Source organism: Miscanthus floridulus, chromosome 8, assembly GCF_019320115.1.
Source record: "Miscanthus floridulus cultivar M001 chromosome 8, ASM1932011v1, whole genome shotgun sequence".
NCBI classification, from domain to species: domain Eukaryota; kingdom Viridiplantae; phylum Streptophyta; class Magnoliopsida; order Poales; family Poaceae; genus Miscanthus; species Miscanthus floridulus.
Genome location: NC_089587.1, coordinates 195,598,623 through 195,624,060, shown reverse-complemented (window position 1 = coordinate 195,624,060; position 25,438 = coordinate 195,598,623). Strand labels below are relative to the sequence as shown.

The window sequence follows — 25,438 nt, the reverse complement described above, 5'->3', positions numbered from 1 at the left end:
GGAGCGGATAATGACGATTTCATTATCTGCAACCTTCCATTGTTCCTTGTCGATTCAGCGCGAACATGGTTGGAACACCTTTCGCCCAACAGAATCCAAAGTTGGGCGGACCTAAAGGAGATCTTCGTAGGGAATTTTTAGGGCATGTACAAGCACCCTGGGAACCCATGGGATCTCAAGAACTGCCGATAGAAGGCTAGAGAAATCCTTCGTGGGTACATCTGGTGCTTCTCCCGGCAGTGCAATGAGTTGCCTAACGTTGCCGACGCTGATGTTCTTGAAGCTTTCCTGTCTGGGACCATCAGCGAGTCCCTGGTTCACAAGCTAGGATGTAAGGACCCATGAACCACCAAGGAGCTCCACGACATCACCACGAACCATGCCTTGAGCGAAGAGGCGGTTAGAGCGATCTTCGATCGTCTCAAGGGTAAGGCAAAATGGGATGAGGACGCTGGCAAAGGCGCCTCGAGCCATCCCATCAAGAAGAAGAACAAGCAATGGTGTGAGGGTTCGCTCGTGGTCGTTGCCACCCGTAGGGGGGGTCAAAAGCCCGTGGAGGGCACTTCGAACCACTTTGAGAAGCTACTCGAGGGGCCATGTCTGAACCATGCCTTCCCCATCAAGCATCTGTACAAGGACAGTGACGTCATGAAGTGATTCGTGTCTAGAGGCTCCAACAAAGGGGAGCATGGGAAGGACCCGAACTGACCTTGGACGACGTTGAAGGGAAGGACGACCGCTTTCTAATGTCGGATGGCTACCTCATGATCTTCGAAGGGTTGGCGACCAACAACTCCAAGCACTGCCATAACCTCTCATGACACGAGGTCTATACGGCTGAGACAGCCACGCCTACTTTCCTTCGATGGTCGAAGTCCACCATAACCTTTGACCGAACCGATCACCTAGAGAGCGTCCCACAACCGGGGAGATACCCACTCGTGGTTGACCCGATCGTCGGCACGAAATGGCTCACCAAGGTACTGATGGATAGAGGTAGTGGCCTCAACATCATGTATGCTGAGACGCTCGACGCTATGGGCATCGACCGAGTGCGCATCCGGACGACCGGAGTGCCTTTCCATGACATCGTGCTTGGAAAGCAGGGCGTGCCACTTGAGCAGATCGATCTGCCTGTTACCTTTCAGGGTTCGTCCAACTATAGGACAGAGACCCTCACCTTTGAAGTGGTTGGGTTCCACGGAATCTACCACACCATCCTAGGACAACCATGCTACACGAAGTTCATGGTCGTCCCCAACTACACCTACCTAAAGCTAAAGATGCCAGGCCCAGGTGGGGTCATCACCATCGGTACCTCCTTCCAGCGCACCTACGAGTGTGAGGTCGAGTGCTGTGATCATGCCACGATAATCGTCGCCTCTAGAGAGCTCGCAGTCATTAGGAAGGAGGTCGCCAAAGAAGCACCCAACCCCAAGAGGTTAGCCGGGTCTTTTGAGCCGGTAGAGGGCCCCAAGGAGGCCCCCATAGACCTCAACAGTCCTGAGGGCAAAGTGGTGCGCATTGGCACCACGCTTTCCTCCAAATAGGAAAGTGCTCTCATCGACTTCCTTCGCATCAATAGAGATATCTTTGCATGGAAACCCTCGGACATGTCGGGCATTCTGAGGGAAGTCATCGAGCATGCCTTGAAGATTCACCTAGGCTCCCAGCCAATGAAGCAACGCCTGCATCGCTTCGACGAGGGGAACGTAGGACCATCGACGAGGAGATCATGAAGCTTTTGGCGGTCGAGTTCATCAAGGAAGTGTACCACCCTGAGTGGTTAGCCAATCCTGTTATTGTATGAAAGAAGAGTGGGAAATGAAGGATGTGTGTTGACTACATGGGTCTCAACAAAGCGTGCCCAAAGGATCCGTTTCCTTTGTCGCATATAGACCAAATAGTTGACTCTATCTCAGGGTGTAAAACCCTCTGCTTCCTTGATGCGTACTCTAGGTACCATCAAATCATGATGAAAGAGTTCGACCAGCTCGCGACATCTTTCATCACCCCCTTTGGATAGTTCTACTATGTCACAATGTTGTTCGGTTTGAAGAACGCTGGGGCTATGTACCAGCGTTGTATGCTCAAGTGTTTTGGAGACCTCATCGGGTGGACCATTGAGGCTTACGTAGATGGCATCGTGGTCAAGTCCAAATGAGCTGACTAGCTCATAGCCGACCTTGAGCAGACCTTCGCAAAACTCAGAGCAAACGTCATTAAGCTCAACCACAAGAAGTGCGTTTTCATGGTCCTGAGGGGTATGCTACTCGGTTTCATCATCTCCGAGCGTGCCATTGAAGCCAACCCAGAGAAGATCTCATCTATCACAAGGATGGGCCCAATTTAGAACATGAAGGGGGTACAATGAGTTACAGGGTGTCTCACTGCGCTTAGCTGCTTCATCTCATGCCTTAACAAATGAGGTCTCCCCCTTTATCGACTTCTAAAGAAGGCCAACCACTTCGAATGGATGCCCGAGGCCCAGGAAGCACTTAACACGGTCAAGCAGCTTCTAATGAAAGCCCTAATCCTAGTTCTTCCGACCGATGGAGAACCCCTTTTGCTCTACATTGTGGCCACCACGCAAGTGGCTAGTGCCACGCTAGTAGTGGAGCGAGAAGAAGAGGGGCACGCCCTCAAAGTACAGCGCCCCATGTACTTCATTAGCGAGGTCCTATCTGACTCTAAAACTTGCTACCCCTAGATCTAGAAGCTCCTATACGCTGTCCTCATCGCCAAGAGGAAGCTACGCCACTACTTCGAGTCACATCCGATGATGGTCGTGACATCCTTCCCCATCAGCAAGGTTGTCCAAAATCAGGGTGCCATGGAAAGAATCATGAAGTGGGCGCTCGAGCTGATGGGTCAGGGCATTGCGTATGCCTCCTGGATGGCCATCAAGTCCCAAGTGTTGGCTGATTTCATTGCATAGTGGACCGAGGTCCAAATGCCACCAGCAATCGTCGACCAAGAGTACTGGACGATGTGCTTCGATGGATCATTGATGAAGAAAGGTGCCTAAAAGCATCTAGGCCCCTAGTTGGGTTTCGGTGATTAATGACAATACGTGATTACTGTGACTAACGTATGTTTTACAGAAACAATTGAGTTAGGCACGATAATGGAGATCGATTGGGCAATCATGGTTGTCAAGCCCCTACGATGGAAATCATTTCAGTTTTCAAAGGATGGACGACAAGGTTAAGGATGGACTAGTTCTAAGTGTCGATTGGAGTTGGAGAGACACTTAGAGTAGTTTAGGACTTTGTTTTTCCTTTGGCCATAATATTAAGGGGGGTATGAATGGGTAGCTTGACCTAGGTGAGACTAGTGAGTTAGGTGTGGTGCACACTTGTTAAAACTAGCACTAGGTAGCTCCATAACAGCCCTTTGATCCAATGGAGCAAACTTTATTTACATATGTTCGAGAGTTGGAAGTGAATGGAGGGTCAAATACTAACCAGACGCTGGCTCAGAGTCCGGTCAGTTCATTTGACCAAGGTGAAATCGTCTGGAAGTGACCGGACGCTGCGAGGTCATGGTACCGGACGCTGAGGGCCAGCGTCCGATCGACACCAGTAAGGTCCCAAAGAGGGAGAATCTTGATCGGATGCGTCCTGTCAAAGCTGACCGGACGCTGCTTAGCAAGTGACCGGACTCTAGAGGTCCAGCATCCGGTCGACATCAGTAAGGTTCCAGTGAAGGGAAAATGTGACCGGATGAGTTCGATCAGTGTTGATCGGACGCTGCCAGTGTCCGGTCAACTCATTACCACTGGAGCTCGAGGTATACTGACTGATGCGTCTGGTCAACCCGCAGAGGCACATAACAGTTCATTTTTCAGCTGGTGTTATAAATACAACCTCCGCTCGCGTGTGGGGGTACTTTTGCTCATTCCAACGGCTGAGAAACACCTTAGAGAGTGCCAAGAAGAGCAAGGTCCTAGTGAGGTGATTGAGATTTGAGAATCCCAAAGAGAGCCCTCATTAGTGAAGATCAAGAGTAGCAAAGTGTGCATCCATCTTCTCATTAGGCTTATCATGGTCAAGTGAGAGTTTGTGCTTGTTACTCTTGGTGATCGCCATCACCTAGATGGCTTGGTGGTGATTGGGAGCTTGGTGATCATCCGGAGAGCTTGTGGATGACCCAAGCCAAGTTGTGAGCGGTTGTGGATAATTCACCGCGACGGAGTGTCGAAGAATCAACCCGTAGAGAGCACTTGATCCTTGCGTGGATCAAGGGGGAGCTACACCCTTGAGTGGGTGCTCCAACGAGGACTAGTGGGGAGTGGCGACTCTCCGATACCCCGACAAAACATCGCCGTGTTCTTTTCTCTCTATTTACTTTGAGCATTTACTTTGAGCAATTCAATTCATGTCTTTATATTCTTAGAATTGCCATGCTAGAGTAGGATTGGAACTTAGGTTGCAAGTCCTTTGTGTGGTAGAACAATTAGGAACACTTTCTAGGCACAAAGGGGTTAATTGGGCTAACCATAGGATTTAATTATTACGAAGAAATTTAGAATTAGCCTAATTCACCCCTCTCTTGGGCATCTTGATCCTTTCAGCGCCGATGTAGGGCTGGTCTTCATTTTGCCCCTCGGGGTACACAGGGCTGGTCTTCGTTTTGCCCCTCGGGGTACGCATGAGGTACATGGTTCGCCTCTATTTCCCCTCCTCCAACAATGTGGTTGAATATGAGGGGCTCATCAACATCCTGTGCATCGCCATCGAGTTTGGCATCTGATGCCTCGATGTTCGGGGCAACTCCCAGCTGGTCATTGACCAAGTCATGAAGAAGTCAAGCTACCACAACACCAAGATGGCTACATACTACCGAGAAGTTTGCCAGCTAGAGGACAAGTTCGATGGCCTCGAGCTCAATCACATCCTAAGGCGTCTCAATGAGGCGGCTGACACACTGGCAAAGTCAACATCTGGCTAAGAGCTGGTGCCAACGGGCATCTTCACCAGCAATCAGCACAAGCCCTCGGCTTGCTATGAGGGGTCGGAACAAGCTGATGATGAGCCACCCACCCAGGGCTCGGGGGCTGGCCAACCGTCAACTCCATCCGACCCTGAGGTCATGGAGCTCGAAGAGGACCCAGCGACAAAGCCTGACCCTTTGGTCGACTAGAGGACGCTCTACCTCGACTACCTCCTCTGTGAGGTGTTGTCGACGGACAAGACAGAGGCTTGATGGCTCACGCATCGCACCAAGTCCTTTGTCCTCATTGAGGGCGAACTCTATAGGCAAAGCCACACCAGGATCCTATAGCGCTGCATCCCTGTCGAATAGGGGAAGCATTTGTTAAGCGATATCCACGGTGCGGTCTACGGTCACCATGCCGCATATAGAACCCTCGTCGGAAAAGCATTCCGATAAGGCTTCTACTGGCTGACTGTGGTAGCTAATGCCGAGTAGGTTGTGTGCACCTATGAAGGGTGTCAGTACTATGCTCGGTAGACTCACCTACCAGCCCAAGTGCTCCAAACAATCCCCATCACATGGCCATTCACGGTCTAGGGGCTTGATCTGGTTAGACCACTCAAAAGAGCGCCTGAGGGCTACACCCACTTGCTTGTCACCATAGACAAGTTTACAAAGTAGATAGAAGCTTGGTAGATCTCTATGATCAAGTCTGAGCGGGCCATGATGTTCTTCCTCGATATCATCCATCACTTTGGAGTCCCGACTCCATCATCATGGACAACGGTTCTGCGATGAATACCACATCTGGGTCGATTGGGCCACCATAGTGCACCCCTACACGAACGAACAGGTCGAGCGTGTAAACAACATGGTCCTACAGGGCCTCAAGCCTAGGATCTTCAACCGGCTGAACAAGTTTGGTGGATGATGGGTTGCCAAACTTCTCGTGGTGCTCTGAAGCCTGAGGATGACCCCTAGCCAGGCCACCGGCTACACGCCATTCTTCATGGTCTATGGTTCTAAGGCCGTCCTCTCATCCGACCTTGACTATGGAGCGCTAAGGGTCAGGGCGTACGACAAATAGGGAGCCGAGGCATCCCTCGAGGACATCATGGACCAGCTGGATGAAGTGCATGATGTTGCCTTCCTCTGCTCAGCAAAGTACTAGTAGGCGTTGCGACCTTACCATAGCCATCGAGTGCAGGGTTGAGCCTTCAACGTCAGAGACCTGGTCCTCTGCCTCGTTCAGAGTAGCAAGGATGAAAGGTCCTAATGGCTAGAGGGGGTGAATAGCCTAATAAAAATTTCTACAACAACACTTAACAAAAAGGTTAGACAATTATGAGGCAAAGCAAGTGTTGCACTAGCCTACTCAAAATGCAAGCCACCTACCACAATTCTAGTTTAGATAGTGTCTATTCACACAAAATTTATGACACTACTCTATGTTAGTGTGCTCTCAAAGTCTAACTAAAGAGCCACACCAACCAACCAAGCAAGCTCTCACAACTAGCTACACTAAAGAGCTTGTCAACTAGTTTGCGGTAAAGTAGAGAGAGTGATCAAGAAGGTTATACCACCGTGTAGATGAAGAAACCAATCAATCACAAGGATGAATAACAATGAAGACCAATCACCTCGGAATCAATGATGAACACAATGATTTTTTACCAAGGTTCACTTGCTTGCCGACAAGCTACTCCTCATTGTGGCAATTCACTCACTTGGAGGTTCACACGCTAATTGGCTTTACACGCCAAACCCTCAATAGGGTGTCGCAGAACCAACACAAGATGCGGATCACACAAGCCACGAGTAATCCACTAGAGTACCTTTTGGTGCTCCACTGGGAAAGGTCAAGAACCCCTCACAATCACCACAATCGGAGCCAGAGACAATCACCACCCTCCGCTCGACGATCCTTGTTGCTCCAAGCCATCTAGGTGGCGGCAACCACCAAGAGTAACAAGCGAATCCCACAGCGAAACATGAACACCAAGTGCCTCTAGATGCAAACACTCACGCAATGCGCTTGGATTCTCTCCCAATCTCACAAAGATGTTTAATCTACGATGGAAATGAGAGGGAGGACTTTTGCTAAGCTCACAAGGTTGCTATGTCAATGTAAATGCACAAGAGAGTGAGCTTGAGCCAGCCATGGGGCTTTAAATAGAAACCCCCACGAAATAGAGCCGTTGGCTCAATTATTGGGCTAACTACGTGTCGACCGCACATAGCATCGGACGCTGCACCGGACGCTCCGTTCGTGAATACCGGACGTGTCCGGTAGGTCGACCGGACGCGTCCGATCTCTCCCTAACCACCATGTATCCAGTTCAAGACAAGGTAGCCGTTGCAGCCCATACTTTCATGTGATCGGACGCTCAGACCGGACGTAGAACTACAAATGACCGGATGCTGAGCCACCGAGTCCGGTCGAGTCTAGTAAGCCACCAGGGCTGACCGGACGTGTCTATTAGAAACTGACTAGACGCTGAGCCTCAGTGTCAGGTCGAGTACAGTAAGCATCCACGCTCGACCAGACGCGTTCGGTCACTCCAGACCGGATGCTGCTAGCGTTCGATCAACTACACTACCGAACACCGACCATGCAGATTCATACCGGACGCGTCTGGTGTGGCGACCAGACGTGTCTGGTCGCACTGTGCAGTTCAGTTCTGAGCCACATACCGGACGTATCCGATCTCCATACCGAACGCGTCCGGTCACTCTGTGACCAGCGCGACTAACTCGTTTTCAACTCTATCTTCTTCACCTTTGCTCAAATGTGCCAACCACCAAGTGTATCACCTTGTGCACATGTGTTAGCATATTTTCATAAACATTTTCAAGGGTGTTAGCACTCCACTAGATCCTAAATGCATATGCAATGAGTTAGAGCATCTAGTGGCACTTTGATAACCGCATTCCGATATGAGTTTCACCCCTCTTAATAGTACGGCTATCAAACCTAAATGTGATCACACTCTCTAAGTGTCTTGATCACTAAAATAAAATGGCTCCTACAATTTATACCTTTGCGTTGAGCCTTTTGTTTTTCTCTTTCTTCTTTTCAAGTCCAAGCACTTGATCATCACCATGGCATCACCGTCGTCATGTCATGATCTTCATTTGCTTCTCCACTTGGAATGTGCTACCTATCTCATGATCACTTGATAAACTAGGTTAGCACTTAGGGTTTCATCAATTCACCAAAACCAAACTAGAGCTTTCAATCTCCCCCTTTTTGGTAATTGATGACAACCCTTTCACAAAGATATGAATTGAAATTCAATTGAATCCATGTTGCTTGTCTAAGCATATTTACCATTTGTAAAAGGATATAGACAAGTTTCATGAACCCTAAATGGTAGCAATTGCTCCCCCTATATATGTGCTAAGAGTTTGGATAGTAGCTTGCACATATGCTTAGATAGGAAATATAGGAGACAATGTCTACCAAATTATGCTAAGGTATAAAAGATGGACCTTTGAAGTGTGATACCAATTGGAGTGCACCAATATACCATCCTTAGCACCATGGTTAGCTCAGTACCACTTGGAAATATTTGGAAGTGAAATCACTAGATATCCTATGCATGCTAGTTTTCATTTCATCATTCAACCCAACAACTAGCATACACCACACAAGCATAGATATTGAATTTTAAAACTTGTGCCATGCAAGCAAACATATGAAATGCACATTCAAATGCACCATACAAGTTTATGAGCTTGCTCCCCCTACTTGTGTGCTCAAAATTTTAATTGATCCTTTTCCTTTGTTATATTTCTCCCCTTATGTCAAGTTCTCCCCCTATCACTTGTATCTTAATTTCTCTTCCCCTTTTCCCCCTTTGTCATCAATGACCACAAAGGTTTAAAATATAGATAGGTAGAGATTATCAATGTCAATCAATGGGGTGAGGATCATTTTCCTAAATTGGGTCTAATCTAGATCATTTACCAAAGATATTTAACTCAGTTTGATCCAAGGACAAGCTTCTTCACACCTCCAAATAAGGGTTATCTTGTACCATGTTGAGTTAAACACTTAGAGTTCATTTTCTAGATCAAAACACTAGGTTTACAAGCCCATAAACATGCCATATGCTATCACTAGATCAAGTCAAGCATAGAAGCAATAGTGATACCATACAAACATCAAAAATATTTGATTTTCATGAATGAGCCTAATAGAATGGAGAGATGACTAGATGCACTAAACATGTCCTTAGCAAGGATGTATGTCATGCCAGTCATCTTTTACCTTGGATTGCTCGAAGGAGAGGCATGTCATATGAGTGGGGGGGTGCATCAACACATATTTGAGAAATCCAATATGTTCAACTCATTCCTTAGCTTACAAAACCTTTTCTCATCTAATGGCTTGGTGAATATATCGGCAAGTTGATCTTTGGTGCCTATACTCTCAATACAAATGTCCCCTTTTTGTTGGTGATCTCTTATAAAATGGTGACGGACATCAATGTGCTTTGTTCTTGCACGTTGAACCAGATTGTTTGTCAACTTGATTGCACTCTCACTATCACATAGCAATGGCACTTTCTTGAACTTGATTCCAAAGTCACTCAAAGTGGCCTTCATCCAAAGTATTTGTGCACAACAACTACTGGCAGATATGTATTCGGCTTCGGTGGTTGATAATGCAACACTATTTTGCTTCTTTGATGATCATAAGACAAGTGATCTTCCCAACAATTGACATGTGCCCAAGGTGCTCTTCCTTTCAACCTTGCATCCCGCATAATCCGAGTCGAACTAGTCAACTAGCTCAAACTTTGCTTCTTTGGGATACCACAAACCAACATTTGATGTATGCTTCAAGTACCTCAATATTCTCTTTGTAGCCTTCAAATGACTTTCTCTTGGTGAGGCTTGAAATCTTGCACACATGCATACACTAAACATGACATCCGGCCTTGATGCGGTCACATAGAGTAGGCTTCCAATCATAGACTGATACAACTTTTGATCAACCATATTTCCACTTGCATCACTATCCAAGTTGCCATTGGTTCCCATTGGTGTACTAATGACTTTACTATCACTCATGCCAAACTTCTTGATCATGTCCTTGATATACTTGCCTTGACTTACAAATATACCATTCTTCAATTGCTTGATTTGAAGACTAAGGAAGTAACTCAACTCTCCAATCATGGACATCTCAAACTCATTAGCCATCATCTTTCCAAACTCTTCACAAAAGTCTTGATTGGTTGATCCAAATATGATATCATCAACATATATTTGCAACACAAATAGATCTTTTCCAATCTTCTTGATGAAAAGAGTGGTGTCAACCTTGCCCATTGTGAACCCTTTAGAGAGTAGGAAGTTCCTCAATCTCTCATACCATGCTCTAGGTGCTTGCTTCAAGCCATATAATGCCTTCTTCAACTTGTACACATGGTTGGGCTTCTTGTCATCTTCAAAACCAGGAGGTTACTCAACATATACTTCTTCATTGATGTAGCCATTGAGAAATGCACTCTTAACATCCATTTGATAGAGCTTGATGTTGTGGGCACAAGCATAGGCTAGCAAGATTCTAATTGCTTCCAATATAGCAACTGGGCATATGTTTCTCCAAAGTTAAGACCTTCAACTTGTGTATAGCCTTGTGCTACTAATCTTGCTTTATTCCTTACTACTATCCCATCTTGATCTTGCTTGTTTCTAAAGACCCATTTGGTTCCAATCACATTGTGTCCCTTTGGTCTCTCTACTAATTCCCATACTTGATTTCTTGTGAAGTTATTCAATTCTTCATGCATAGCATTCACCCAATCAACATCCTTCAATGCTTCATCTATCTTCTTTGGTTCAATGGATGACACAAATGAGAAGTGTTCACAAAATGATGCCAATCTTGATCTTGTTTGTACACCTCTAGAAATATCACCTATGATAGTGTCCAATGGGTGATCTCTTGCAACATTGGTTGCTTGAAGGATTGGAACTTGATTGCTTGCACTTGCTTGATCATTGGGTTGAGGTGATGTACTAGCCACTTGATCTTGTTCATTGTCATGAGAGCCACTTGTACTAACTTAATTTGTATCATCTTGCACATTTGAGTTAGAGAGCACTTGCACTTGATCATCTTCATCATCATTCACTTGCCTAGGCCTCAATTCACCAATATCCATGTTCTTCATGGCATTTGAAAGTTAAATGCCTCTAACATCTTCCAAGTTCTCATTCTCTACTTGTGAACCCTTGGTTTCATCAAATTCAACATTATGAACTTCCTCAAGAGTACCACTGTCCAAATTCTAAACTCTATATGCTTTGCTTGTAGTGAAGTAACCAAGTAGAAATTCTTCATCACATTTCTTGTCAAACTTGCCCAATCTAGTGCCTTTCTTCAAGATATAACATTTGCAACCAAAAACCCAAAAATATGCAATGTTTGGCTTTCTACCATTCAAGAGCTCATATGGTGTCTTCTCTTTCAATCGGTGACAATAGAGGCGGTTGCTACAATAGCAAGCCGTGTTGATTGCTTCAGCCCAAAAAGATTGACTCACATTATACTCACTGAGCATAGATCTTGCCATATCAATGAGTGTTCTATTCTTTCTCTCAACAAGGCCATTTGATTTAGGTGTGTACTTGGTTAAGAATTGATTTCTAATTCCAAATTCATCACATAACTCATCAATTCTAGTTCTTGAACTCACTACCATTGTCACTTCTAACTCTCTTAATGGTTGTTTCAAACTCATTGTGAATGCCCTTGACAAATAATTTGAATATTGCAAATACATCACTTTTATCCACTAGAAAGAATATCCATGTGTATCTTGTGTAGTCATCCACTATTATAAAGCCATATTTGTTTCCACCAATACTAGTGTATTGTGTTGGCTCAAACAAATCCATGTGCAATAACTCAAATGCTTTACTAATGCTCATCATGCTTTTCTTAGGATGGGTGTTTCCAACTTGTTTACCGGCTTGACAAGAGCTACAAAGCTTATCCTTTTCAAACACAACATCTTTCAAGCCTTTAACTAAGTCATGCTTAACCAATCTATTCAATTGCTTCATTCCAACATGACTAAGCCTTCTATGCCATAACCAACCCATGCTAGACTTAGTGAACAAGCATATAGATAATCTAGCTTCACTAGCATTGAAATCAACCAAGTATAGATTTTCATATCTAAAACCTTTGAAGATCAAATTAGAGCCATCTACACTTATGATTTCTACATCATCTACCCCAAATATGCATTTGAATCCAAGATCACACAATTGTGCCATGGATAGCAAATTGAAGTTCAAGCTCTCTACTAGCAACACATGGATATGCTCATGTCATTTGATATTGCAATCTTACCAAGCCCTTTGACCTTGCCTTTGTCATTGTCACCAAATGTGATACTATCATAACCATCATTGCCATTGGTGTTGATTGAGTTGAACATTCTTGCATCACCGGTCATGTGTTGAGTGCACCCACTATCAAGAACTCAATGCCTTTCTCTAGCTTTGTAATTGACCTACAAGAGAAGATCAATTCTTTTTAGGTACCCAAACTTGCTTGGGTCCTTGAAGGTTAGTCACTAAGCTCTTTGGTACCCAAATGGCTTTCTTCTTTGAGCCCATCCATGGTTTACCAATGAACTTAGCCTTCACACCATTTATACCCTTAGTAAGCATATAGCATGAATCAAGCTTTATGAAGGATACATTAGCATTTTTGCTTTTGTTGTTGCATTCTTGCTCTTTATGACCCACTTGCTTGCAACTATTGCAAAACCGACCATTGTTCTTCACAAAACTAGTCTTGTGAGGAGCAAAGGCCGCCTTGCCTTTTTTGGGGGTATAGCCCAATCCCTCTTTATAGAGAGAAGCTCTTTGGCTACCCAAGCACATAAGCAAGCGGTCCTCACCACCATAAGCCTTAGCCAAGGTGTGAGTGAGCTTATTGACCTCCTTCTTGAGGTTTTCATTCTCAACCACTAGTGAGGCATCACAAGTGAGACCATCACTACTAGATGAGGTAGAAGTGGAAGTGCTACAAGAAGGGTTAGTAGAAGCAACAATGATAGGCATAGATAGTGATTCATCAATTATATCACAAGTTAAGCCTACATTGCAAGTTTCAACATGCTTCTTTTTATTTTGCTCATTAAGCAAAGAGGAATGAGCATTTTCAAACTTTTTGTGAGCTTTGCCAAGCTTCTCATTGGCTTCCTCTAGCCTCTCATGAGATGCTTTGAGCTCATCAAGGGCTTGCTTAAGGGCTTTTACCTCCTTATTCAAGCTCTTGCATTCTCTTCTCTTAATGTTAAAATGTTCTTTAGCATCTTCTAACATGTCAAACAATTCATCTTTGGTAGGCTCATCATCATCACTATCACTATCATTTTCATGTTCTTTTTCATTATTATGTTCTTCATCACTTTCATCATCACAAGATTATATCTTAGTGGGCCTTAGCCATGAAGCATGATGAAGATTCGAAGAGAGAAGGCTTCTCATTGATAGCAATGCTTGCAAGAACTTTCTTCTTGGTGGTCTTGACATCATCACTATCATCATCATCATTACTTGATGAAGCATCGCTATCCCAAGTGACTACATATGAACCACCCTTCTTCTTCTTGAAGGCCATCTTGTCCTTCTCTTTCTTTTTCTTCTTGTCCTTCTTCTTGTTCTTCTTGTTGTCATCATCATTGTCGCCATTGTATGGACATTGAGCAACAAGATGATCTTTGCTTTCACACTTGAAGCACCTTCTTGACTCTTCTTTGTTCTTAGATGAAGACTTCTTTCTTCTAGCACGATAGCCCTTCTTCACCATGAACTTGCCAAATCTCTTGACAAAGAGGGCCATCTTCTCATCATCATCATCATCCCATGAATCATCTTCTTCACTTGATGTTTCTTGCTTGGCTTTGCCCTTGGATGATGTGGTCTTGAATGCCACACTCTTCTTCTTGTCATCCTTCTTCTCATCTTTATTTTCCCTCTTTTCTTCCTTCTTATCATCATCTCTATAAGCATCATCGGTCATAATATCTCCCAAGATTTGGTTTAGTGTCATTGTGTCCAACCCGGTCCTTACTAGCAAGGTGACCAACATGCCAAATCTTACGGGTAAACATCTCATGAACTTATTAGAGAAATCTTTGTCCTCTATCTTCTCACCAAGTGCTTTGAGATCATTGACAATCACCTCCATCTGATGGAACATGTCCGGCACACTTTCATCCTCCTTCATCTTGAAGCTTGAAAACTTCTCTTTGAGAATATATGCCTTTGCACCCTTCACGGCTTGAGTGCCCTCAAATGATTCCTCCAATTTCTTCCAAGCCTCATGAGCTCTCTCAATGTTCTTGATTTGCTCAAAGGTTCTCTCATCCAAAGCATCATAGATGGCACTAAGAGCAATGTCATTGTTTTGGAGAAGTATTTCTTCGGCGGCGGTGGGAGCATCTTTATCTTCAATCTTAATTTTTATTTCTACCACCTTCCAAATCTTTCTATTGATTGACTTGATATATGTTGTCATCTTAGCCTTCCAATAAGGATAATTTGAGCCATCAAATTGGGGTGGCTTCTTGGTGTTGTTGATTTGAGCCATTTTTACACCGAAGGTTGTTAAGCCTCAAATCATGGTGACCTTGGCTCTGATACCACTTGAAAGGTCCTAATGGCTAGAGGGGGGGTGAATAGCCTAATAAAAATTTCTATAACAACATTTAACAAAAAGGTTAGACAATTATGAGGCGAAGTAAGTGTTGCGCTAGCCTACTCAAAATGCAAGCCACCTACCATAATTCTAGTTTAGATAGTATCTATTCACATAAAAGTTACGACACTACTCTATGTTAGTATGCTCTCAAAGTCTAACTAAAGAGCCACACCAACCAAGCAAGCAAGCTCTCACAACTAGCTACACTAAAGAGCTTGTCAACTAGTTTGCGGTAAAGTAGAGAGAGTGATCAAGAAGGTTATACCGCCATATAGATGAAGAAACCAATCAATCACAAGGATGAATAACAATGAAGACCAATCACCTCGGAATCAATGATGAACACAATGATTTTTTACCGAGGTTCACTTGCTTGCCGGCAAGCTACTCCTCGTTGTGGCGATTCACTCACTTGGAGGTTCACGCGCTAATTGGCTTCACACGCCAAACCCTCAATAGGGTGCCGCACAACCAACACAAGATGAGGATCACACAAGCCATGAGCAATCCACTAGAGTAACTTTTGGCGCTCCACCGAGGAAAGGTCAAGAACCCCTCACAATCACCATGATCGGAGCCAGAGACAATCACCACCATCCACTCGACGATCCTCACTGCTCCAAGCCATCTAGGTGGCGGCAACCACCAAGAGTAACAAGCGAACCCCGCAGCGAAACACGAACACCAAGTGCCTCTAGATGCAAACACTCACGCAATGCACTTGGATTCTCTCCCAATCTCACAAAGATGTTTAATCTATGATGAAAATGAGTGGGAGGACTTTTGCTAAGCTCACAAGGTTGCTATGTCAATGTAAATACGCAAAAGAGTGAGCTTGAGCCAGCCATGGGGCTTTAAATAGAAACCCCCATGAAATAGAGCCGTTGGCTCAATTATTGGGCTAACTGCGCGTCGACCGGACACAGCATCGGACGCTCCGTTCGTGAATACCGGACGTGTCCGGTAGGTTGACCGGACGCGTCCGGTCTCTCCTAGACCGCCATGTGTCTAGTTCAAGACAAGGTAGCCGTTGTAGCCCAAACTTTCATGTGATCGAACGCTCAGACCGGACGCAGAACTACAAATGACCGGACGCTGAGCCACCAAGTCCGATCGAGTCTAGTAAGCCACCAGGGCCGACCGAACGTGTCTGTTAGAAACTGACCGGACGCTGAGCCTCAGCGTCAGGTCGAGTACAGTAAGCATCCACGCTCGACCAGATGCGTTCGGTCTCTCCGGACTGGACGCTGCTAGCGTTCGATCCACTGCACTACCGAACACCAACCATGCAGATTCATACCAGACGCGTCTGGTGTGGCGACCGGACGTGTTCGGTCGCACTGTGCAGTTCAGTCCTGAGCCACATACCGGACGTGTCCGATCTCCATACCGGACGTGTCCAGTCACTCTGTGACCAACGCGACTAACTCGTTTTCAACTCTATCTTCTTAACCCTTGCTCAAATGTGCCAACCACCAAGTGTATCACCTTGTGCACATGTGTTGGCATATTTTCACAAACATTTTCAAGGGTGTTAGCACTCCACTAGATCCTAAATGCATATGCAATGAGTTGGAGCATCTAGTGGCACTTTGATAACCGCATTCCGATACGAGTTTCACCCCTCTTAATAGTACGGCTATCAAACCTAAATGTGATCACACTCTCTAAGTGTCTTGATCACTAAAATAAAATGGCTCCTACAATTTATACCTTTGCCTTGAGCCTTTTGTTTTTCTCTTTCTTCTTTTCAAGTCCAAGCACTTGATCATCACCATGGCATCACCGTCATCATGTCATGATCTTTATTTGCTTCTCCACTTGGAATGTGCTACCTATCTCATGATCACTTGATAAACTAGGTTAGCACTTAGGGTTTCATCAATTCACCAAAACCAAACTAGAGCTTTCAAAGGATCGCCACAAGCTCTCCCCACCGTGGGAGGGACCGTATGTCATCACGGAGGTGCTACGACCAGGCACCTACAAGCTCAAGACCATCGACGGCGAGGTCTTTGCCAATGCCTGGAACATCGAGCAGCTACGTCGCTTTTACCCTTAATAAATGCACACTCTCTCTTATCAGTTTTTGTCATCGAACTCCCTAACCTTTGGTGATGCCCGACCCCAGCAACGGCAAAGGGTCAGGCCTTGCTCAGGGGCTAATAAGAGCATACCTATTCGGTAGACATTCTCTATGCCCGACCCTTCTCTCACGTTAAGACCTAGAAGCGAGGTTTACGGAAATGAACCCAAAGTATAACTGGTCGGACTGTGAGAAACCTACACCCCCGACGGCTATGGCGCCTTTGCTCACCAGCATGATCAGAATTTTTTTCTGCACCCCGGGCTTTTTGGCCTTAGCTATGGCAAGAGTCAGTGCGTGTCTAAGAGTATGTCCACCTGGCAAACATTTCTCCATGCCCAACCCCCTCTCACGTTAAGACCTAGGAGCTAGGGCTGCGGGAGCAAACTCTAAGTATAACTGGTCAAACTACGAGAAACCTACGCCCCAGCTGCTACCACGCCTTTGCTCACCAGCATGATTAGAGTCCGTTTACCCGCACCCCAAGCTTCACGGCCTCAACGACGGAAAGGATCGGAACACACTAACCTTTTATACGAAAAAGGGGAGAAAGGCTAAAAAGTTGTTTGGCCATAACGAGATTTAAGAGCTTGTCCATTTATTACAAGTTCGTTGTCGGGCTTATCTGCCTAACTAAACTTTTGGATGGGGTATTCTCATCCTCTATCTCCATAGGTAAGTCCAGTCCCAAGCGGATCATACAAGTCGATCGGACAGCTTAACCGCTGCCGGGGAAGGGTAGGGAGCAGCAAGATGCCCCACGTGAGTTATGTCGACCCCGTCACAAACGACGAACCTGGATTCCTCTCGAACATATCCGATAAGAATTCTTCGTACCCGTCACTCGTGCCATCGAGGTAAGACCTGTGCCAGTGGGTCACCCAAGTTAATCGAAAAATTCAGGTCGTTGCCGAGAGATGGGTCACCCTTACTTTAACGCACATTTATTTCGCTATCAAGCCCCCGACCCCAGCAGCGGCAAGGGGTCGGACCTCGCTCGGGGGCTAGCATGAATATTTGTTCGCTAGACATTCTTTATGGCCGACCCCTTTCTCATGTTAAAAACCTAGAAGTAATGTGTGCGGAAACAAACTCTAAGAAAAACTCATCGGACCGCTAGAAGCCTACGTCCCAGCGGCTATGGCGTTTCTGCTCACCAGCGTGATCAGAGTTTTTGTCCCCGCATCCCGAGCTTTAGCCTCCACCCCCCTGTAAGAATTTGGAGAGGACCACCTGTGGAGTCTCCATCGAGGAGAGGTCGGCAGGTCGCCAGAGGCCGATCGGACAGCTCGGGTTGTGGCCGAGATACGGGCATAGGGCAGTGGTGAAGTGGTCGAAGGTGTGGTGGCTCGGGGATGAGCAGCGGGGATGACCGCAGCGTGCCTGCTGCTGAAGGACCACGTGACCGCGCACTCGTCGATGGCACCGAGCGTCGTGGTGGTGGCGGATCTGGGCGCCGGAAGCAGAGCAGTCGGTGTCGGCCAGAGGTCGGTGCGGCAGTGGGTTCGGCTGGCGCATCGATGGCACCGAGCATGGTGGTGGTGGTGGGTGCAGGCGCTGCAATCCGTGCGGGGGTGGATGGTGGTGCCGCAACTACCGGCGCAGCAGTCGGAGTCGAGGACGCCGGTGAAGTGGGCGAAGACGAGGGCGTGGACGACCGTGTCGCAGATGCGAGGGTCTTGAGGGTGCTACACATCCCCGCATTCGCTTCCTCCATCATCTGCAGCAGGCGATGCATCTGCGCCTCGAGCCCGGCGATGGCAGAGATGAACAATGTAGATCCGGCCCTACCAAGACACCTAGTAGCATATCCACACGATCTCGACGAGCACAGCGATTTCCTCGATCGATAGCTCCGGTACCAAATGTCACGATCCTGGATAACTAGAGGGTTTTACTGGCGAACACGCACGGCGGTTCTGTCTCAAGCAGAGAAGCTAGGAGGAAGACGGTAGAGAGAGGGGATAATTGATCTGTTTATATCTGATGTCCTCGTTCAGTTAGACACGGTGCTACATATACGGGACTCTGGTTCCTGCCCAAGGCCCATGTCATGACACACCACAGCCCGGGCCTCTCCTGTGTTCCGTTAGTGCTTTGTAGCTTCGCTGCTCGTTGTGTGGTGGCGCTAGCGGGTGGAATCCAGTAGCGGCAGGTGCAGCTCGGCTTGCAGGCAACTTAAATATGCAGGTGCAGCTCGGCTTGCAGGCTTGTGTTGGCTGATGAGTAGCGCTGTATCAGTAGCAGCTCCAGCTCTGTTTTCATTCAGCATCAGTGCAATAGTAGCAGCTCGAGCCCACTTTTCTTATACTGGACCAAGCTCACGGTATGCGACGTACCAAACAAGGCCGCACGCACGCGCTCGGCTTGGCTGCTAGGGGCCTGGCTGGGTCGTGCAATCCTGGCTGCCCTCCCAAACGCGCCTTAGGCCCGTTTGGCCGGGCTCTTGCGGACTCCGGCTCCTGCACTGACCCGGAGCCGCGGAGCCAAAAACCGGGCTTCTCCGGCTCCAGTTGGGTCAGTGAGAGAGGAAAAGAGGAGAGAGAAAAATGACTCCGGTGAATAGTAACCGGATGTCGGCCGTTGGATAGCCGACAGGCCAGACGAAGCCTAGCCAAACGGGGCCTTAGTCTCAGGTGAGCAGGACATTAGCAATGTGTGACTTTAATTTTCTTGCCTATGCAATATCACTGTCACGCAATAGTAGGTATTCATTGATAAGATCATTGTGCATTAATTTATTGCTTGAGCTTTGCAAGTTCTGGACGGCAGTAGTTGTTTTTAGTTTGTTCATTTTCTTGCTACTAGCTTGTCTCCGTAAGACACAACAGCCTGTTAACAACTGCAGCTAAGTTTTTTTTTGTTTTTTTTTAATTTGTAGCGTTGCAGTTGCAGGCCACAATCGGCTGGTCATTCGCAGTTGCATGCCACGATCCCGTCCGAAGTTTTAGTGGATCGCAACTTCGTCACGCGTGCGTGAGGGCTGATCTGGTCTCACTTGGACGGTGGTGATGCGGTGCTGCACGGGTCACCATCTACGGCATGCATGCATATAATTTTTTTTCCGCATTTCAGTACTTAGCTTTGCCCAATAGCTTTGTTAACCTGTAGTTCAGAGCTCAACAGTCCACACAAAGTCGGAACTCCGGTAAAATCGAATGGAAACTCGACCTTTCAGCCGCAGTCATGAACAGCCTGGTGTGTTCTTCTAAAAAAAAAATGAACAGGCTGGCGTGTGGCTCGCACAAGCGATTTTTTTTTTCAACTCGAGGAAGCCCCATTTCCATTAACATGTAACGGAAATCGTACAAAATATGAGAGCATGCGAGCAGCAGATACGTAAGCAAACCGGCTAGCAATCGCTAACTGAACCTTAAACCGACCAAAAGGACCAGCGTAAGCAGCACAACAGTCCACAGAAGTCCGGTAAAATCGAATGGAAACTCGACCTTTTCTGCCGCAGTCATGAACAGGCTGGCGTGTGGCTCGGACAAGCGATATGCCGATATCGATCCCAAAACCGTGGCGCGCATCCTATAAATACCGCTTCCGCCCCCAAGCTCGTGGCATCCACGCTCCGATAGCCATCTCCATTTGCAACTGCTCCTCCTTTTCCCATCACATCGCCCCCTGCAGCTCGATCCGCGCTTCCGTTCCATCCATGGCTCCCAACCTCAGCTCCGACGCCCCTAAGTTCCCCTCCAAGCCGAAACACGGAGAGGCCGACGTCGAGGCAGCGGCGGCGGCCCACGGCGTCGACTACCTGGCTCGCGCGCAGTGGCTCCGCGCCGCCGTCCTGGGCGCCAACGACGGGCTGGTGTCCGTGGCGTCCCTCATGATCGGCGTGGGCGCCGTCAACGACGGTGCGCGGGAGATGCTGGTGTCGGGTCTGGCGGGGCTCGTGGCCGGCACCTGCAGCATGGCCGTCGGCGAGTTCGTGTCCGTCTACGCGCAGTACGACATCGAGGTGGCGCACTCGGAGCGAGGCGGCAGCGACGACAGCAGCAGCAGCAGCGAAGTTGGCCGCGGCGGAGGCGGAGACGAGGAGAGGCTGCCGAGCCCGACGAAGGCCGCGGCCGCGTCGGCGCTGGCGTTCACGGTGGGCGCGGGGCTGCCGCTGCTGTCGGGCGCCTTCGTGCGGTCCTGGGCGGTCAGGGTGGCGGCGGTGTGCGCGGCCACCAGCCTGGGCCTGGCCGGGTTCGGCGCGGCGGGCGCGTACCTGGGCGGCGCCAACATCGTCCGCTCCGGGCTCCGCGTGCTCCTGGGTGGCTGGCTGGCCATGGCGGCCACGTTCGCGATCTTCAGGCTCTTCAGCTTGGCGCTCAAGACGCACGCCGCGTTCGCATAAATCACATGTGTCCACGGTGTTTGATTCGAGTAAACAATAAGTGACCGCTATACGACGACGGGCACATGATGGAGTCTGGTGGTATCGCCTGTCACGCACTTGCAATACATCTATCACATCATTATAGTTCCACGGAGGTATAGTTGGCCAAACGGGCCGCACGGCACGGCACTCGCACGGACACGGCCATGCACGGCACTATGCGGTATGGTAGACTAGCCGTGTCGTGTCGTGTCTGTTAGTGCCGCCGTGCCGATATGATGGTCCAGGCACAGCACTATCAGGTCTTAGCCGTGTCGTGCCGTGTCACTGGACACGACGGCCCCAGCAGTGCCCGTGCCGGCACTGGCCCTATAAGTGATCAATACTTCAAACTGATCAGAATCACAAAGTCTGAATGTTCAGAATCACAAACTGATCAGAATCACAAAGTGATCAGAATCAAAGAGTCATACAAACTGATCAGAATCACAAACTGATCAGAATCACAAACTGATCAGAATCAAAGAACTTATCAAAGAGTCTAAGTCACACAAAGTTACATGTTCAGAGAACTTATCAAAGACTCAAAGTCACATGATCGTCGGATCCAGCCATCGCCACTCGTCGGCGCCGCGGTCCCTCAACGGCTTCAGACAAAACAGAGCAAGGGTTAGTATAGATTCAGGGTTAGGGTTAGGGTCAGGGTTAGGGTTAGGGTTATGGACTTACCTTCAAAGCCGGAGCACCAGAGTCGCCACGCGAGGTCGACGAGGCATGGATCCGGCGAGCACAGACGACGAGGGACGGATCCAGAGAGGAAACCGATGGATCCGACGAGATCGACGACGGATCCGGCGAGGACGAAGCGAGATCAAGGGTTATGGTTATGGATTGTGCTAGTGCCGGCCAGCGATGGCTCCAGAGGCCACCGGAGAGCGAGAAGAAGAGAGGAAGTCGGAGGCGAGAGACAAGAGCGAGTCGCCGACGCGGCGACGCCGACTCGCCGAGAGAGGAGAGAGCGAGACGGCGCTGCGGAGGAGAGCCGAGAGCGAGGCGAGAGAGACAGAGAGTGAGAATGAGAGCAAATGAATTAGGGCAACGGAGACTGAGAGCGAGACGAGAGCGCTGTGGTTTTATACCTCCGATTCCAACGGCCAGATCCAACGGTCGGATGAGAGCGACGCCGGGGATCCAACGGCCACCTACGGCCGAGCCGTGCCGTTGCCGGGTGTGACAGAACCGCCCAATTTATACAAAATCAAGTACGGTTGTCCCCGCTAACACGTTGACACACCCATACTTTCACTCATATAAACCCGGTAGTCCGCCGAGTGTCCCAAAAGACCTCGGTAAATCAACATCACAATCAAGATCGCATGATTAAGCAAATACATATCACATACATCGGGTTGCAGCGGAAATAATATTACAAAGGGGTTAACAAATACTAGTACAAGTTTGGGTTTCAAAACCGCTTAGTGAAAACAACATAGCTTTCAAATGATTACATTAATATAAGTTCCAAATATATTGCCAGCATAGTGACATCATCCGACAAAAGCATATAGATGAGAAGTAAGTATAGAATCACCGAGCCCACCGGTGGTTAGCCACCATCATCAACAGGTAGAGAACATCACCTGCAACAAGGTGGGATAAACCCTGAGTACTCGAATGTACTCAGCCAGACTTACCCGTCGTAAACCAGAAATAAAGTGACACCAAGAATTATGCAAGGCTTTCTTTAGTGGGCTAGCTGACTTATTTGCGAAAAGCATAAGCTATCATGAAGAAACCATTTTAAGTACTTTGCATCATCTTTATTATGTCCTATCCATCTAGGTAAGCACCTGTACTATAGTAATCACTTGATTAACCAATAACATCCAGTTACCAATTTAGATTTAGCATATCCCATACCATCCCGATAACCATCATTGTTCCATAATAATTACTACGATGAAGTAACTCGAGTCAAGTGCTCACTATCCAGGAGCGATGGCGATTCGAATCGATTCCTAACCAGCTGGTGATTTATTCCTTACACAAACCTCACTCACCCGCTAAAGTGAGATATTGATCACCAAGTCAACTTTCCAGGAATCTCGAGTTTGCCAGGAACCACATGTACCCGGGGGCCGACCGACTGCACTTTGGTCTTATCATCTCGCCCCCGTGTCCTACCACACCTGCTCCGGCACAGTGCGCTGCGGGCAATCTACTCGGCCCGAAAAATTTCCCAGCTTCGCGGTCGGAAGGTACTTTATCCGGCCGCTAAATGTAAGGTATGCGTTCAACATGACTCGAGGCCCAACAACGGTCGGTCCTTAATCGACACAGACGGAAACTAACAGCACCCCAGAACCTTGTCTGGTTGCCTCCAACTTTTTCCGTCCGGTCTCCAATTATCCATCACACATGGTTAATTCTAGGATATCATTCTTTCCATAGCTAAATTCTTCCAGTAACCACCTATAAATGTAGGTGACCGGATATCACCGATCGCTACCGGTCTAAGCAAGGCTAAGCAGTTATTTGATCCTGACCTAATAGGGTAAAAAGGTAATAAGGTAGGCAAGAATAGTAATAAATGCATCAACGGTTTCAATCAACTCCTACAACTTAATGCAACAATATATAACTCATATATAGAAAGAATTGCTTTTATAAATTAGGAGACTTATAATGCTCCGGGGCTTGCCTGGGATCCGACACAAGTCAGTTCAGTTAGCTTGCACCATCCTGGTGACATCTCAGATCCTAGCAAGCGCTTAGTCCTTCCATCTTCGGGATAGATCCATCAAACACCGTCTTCGGGTTTGGCTCCAACATCACGTCCTTCACGTGGTTCATCTAGCGTACCTAGATGAGATGCAATATGCAAGTGCATAAATATAAAGAATAGTACCATGAGACACATCACAAAATAGCAAGCAGACAAGCATAGTTTACACTAACACACTTAAGTACTTTGCGATGCTTAACTTAAACATCACACAATCTATTATGTTAAGATGGCAAAGAAGACGACAACACCAATCATGACACAAGTTTTTCCCAAGATCTCAAGTGCTCTAACTCAGTCATCATTCAAGGCATACGTCACACTTAACAATATACAAGCAAGCACTATAATTGGAATCTGCCAATTTCTGGACATGCAAACAGTAGCTACAAGATTTAGCCATAACTGGAGTTACACAAATCCAAATGACTTGCAAGAAGACATTATGGAAAGCTTATGAAATTTTCGACAATTCATATTTAAACCTATCAGCATGATTCTAAAGTTAACAAGGTTAAACAGGCACATTTATCAAGGCTGGTCCAGAAATTCCAGAAAGCTACAATTTCTGAAGACCAACTTAGAACAGTCATAACTCACAAACTACTTGGCCACATGCCATGAAAATTTAACACAAGCTAGTTAGGTGAGTTATCTACAACTTTCTTATTATCATCTCAAGATGATTCTACAGTTAGAAGGGTCAACTAATCCAATAATTGTATCTCTGTCCAAAACATAGACAGAAACTGACATGCCACTTTAAACAGCTATAAATGGAGTTATACATATTCAATAAATATGGTTCTAGACTTTTTAGAAATCTTATCAAATTCTAAACAACTTTGTTGTAAACACCTAAAGCAAATTCTACTATTAAGAAGGCCCCACAATACCAACAATGTAACCCTGTCAGAGTTTGGGCAGAAACAACCACTGATATTTAAGCAAGTATAACTCAAGATCTACTTAACCAAAAATCATGATATTTAGCTTTTTTAAAAGATTAATAAAAGTACTACAACTCATGTATTATCACAAAGTCATGATTCATAACCTAACTAGGCCAATTAATTTAATCTTGCAGGCCTATTCAGAATAGGGGTAAGGCAATACAGGCAATTTGTTATTTTTATAGATCTTAAACTATCAAGCCTAAAATACTGAAATTTTTACCAGACATCACTAATCACATCAGTAACACTTCATAAAAATTTCACATTTATTTGAGTAAAATAACTGCAGTTATAAAAAGAACAAGACATGACTAGCATTAAGAACCTAACTGCCTAAATCTATTTTTACAGCTAAACCTTTAAACTAAAACATGTAATATTATAGATCTAGTGCACAGAGAATTTCATAAGGATTCCAAAAAGTCCACATTTGTTATTTTAGCATTTTTCTACTAATTAATACGGATTTTCAAAGTGTAGCATTCAAAACTGTAAAAACCAGAGAAAACAAGGAAATTGAAATCTTGCATCGGGGTCCCTGCGGAAAACATAAATTAAACGTCAGCGAATCGACCCTTCTTGGCACTATTCACTAGAGTCACAA

The 25,438-nt window shown here is 46.7% G+C and overlaps 1 protein-coding gene across 1 annotated transcript; it reads left to right on the top strand.

Moving 5' to 3' along the window:
* Nucleotides 1–20,424: 20,424 nt before the first annotated feature.
* Nucleotides 20,425–21,111, top strand: LOC136474456 (vacuolar iron transporter homolog 2-like). The gene has a single exon (XM_066472027.1). The coding sequence runs from the start codon at nt 20,425–20,427 to the stop codon at nt 21,109–21,111; it is 687 nt and encodes a 228-aa protein (XP_066328124.1).
* Nucleotides 21,112–25,438: the final 4,327 nt, after the last annotated feature.

Excerpts from the sequence above, each read along its gene's own strand:
- LOC136474456 (XM_066472027.1), top strand. The coding sequence starts at position 20,425 with ATGGCTCCCAACCTCAGCTCCGACGCCCCTAAGTTCCCCTCCAAGCCG.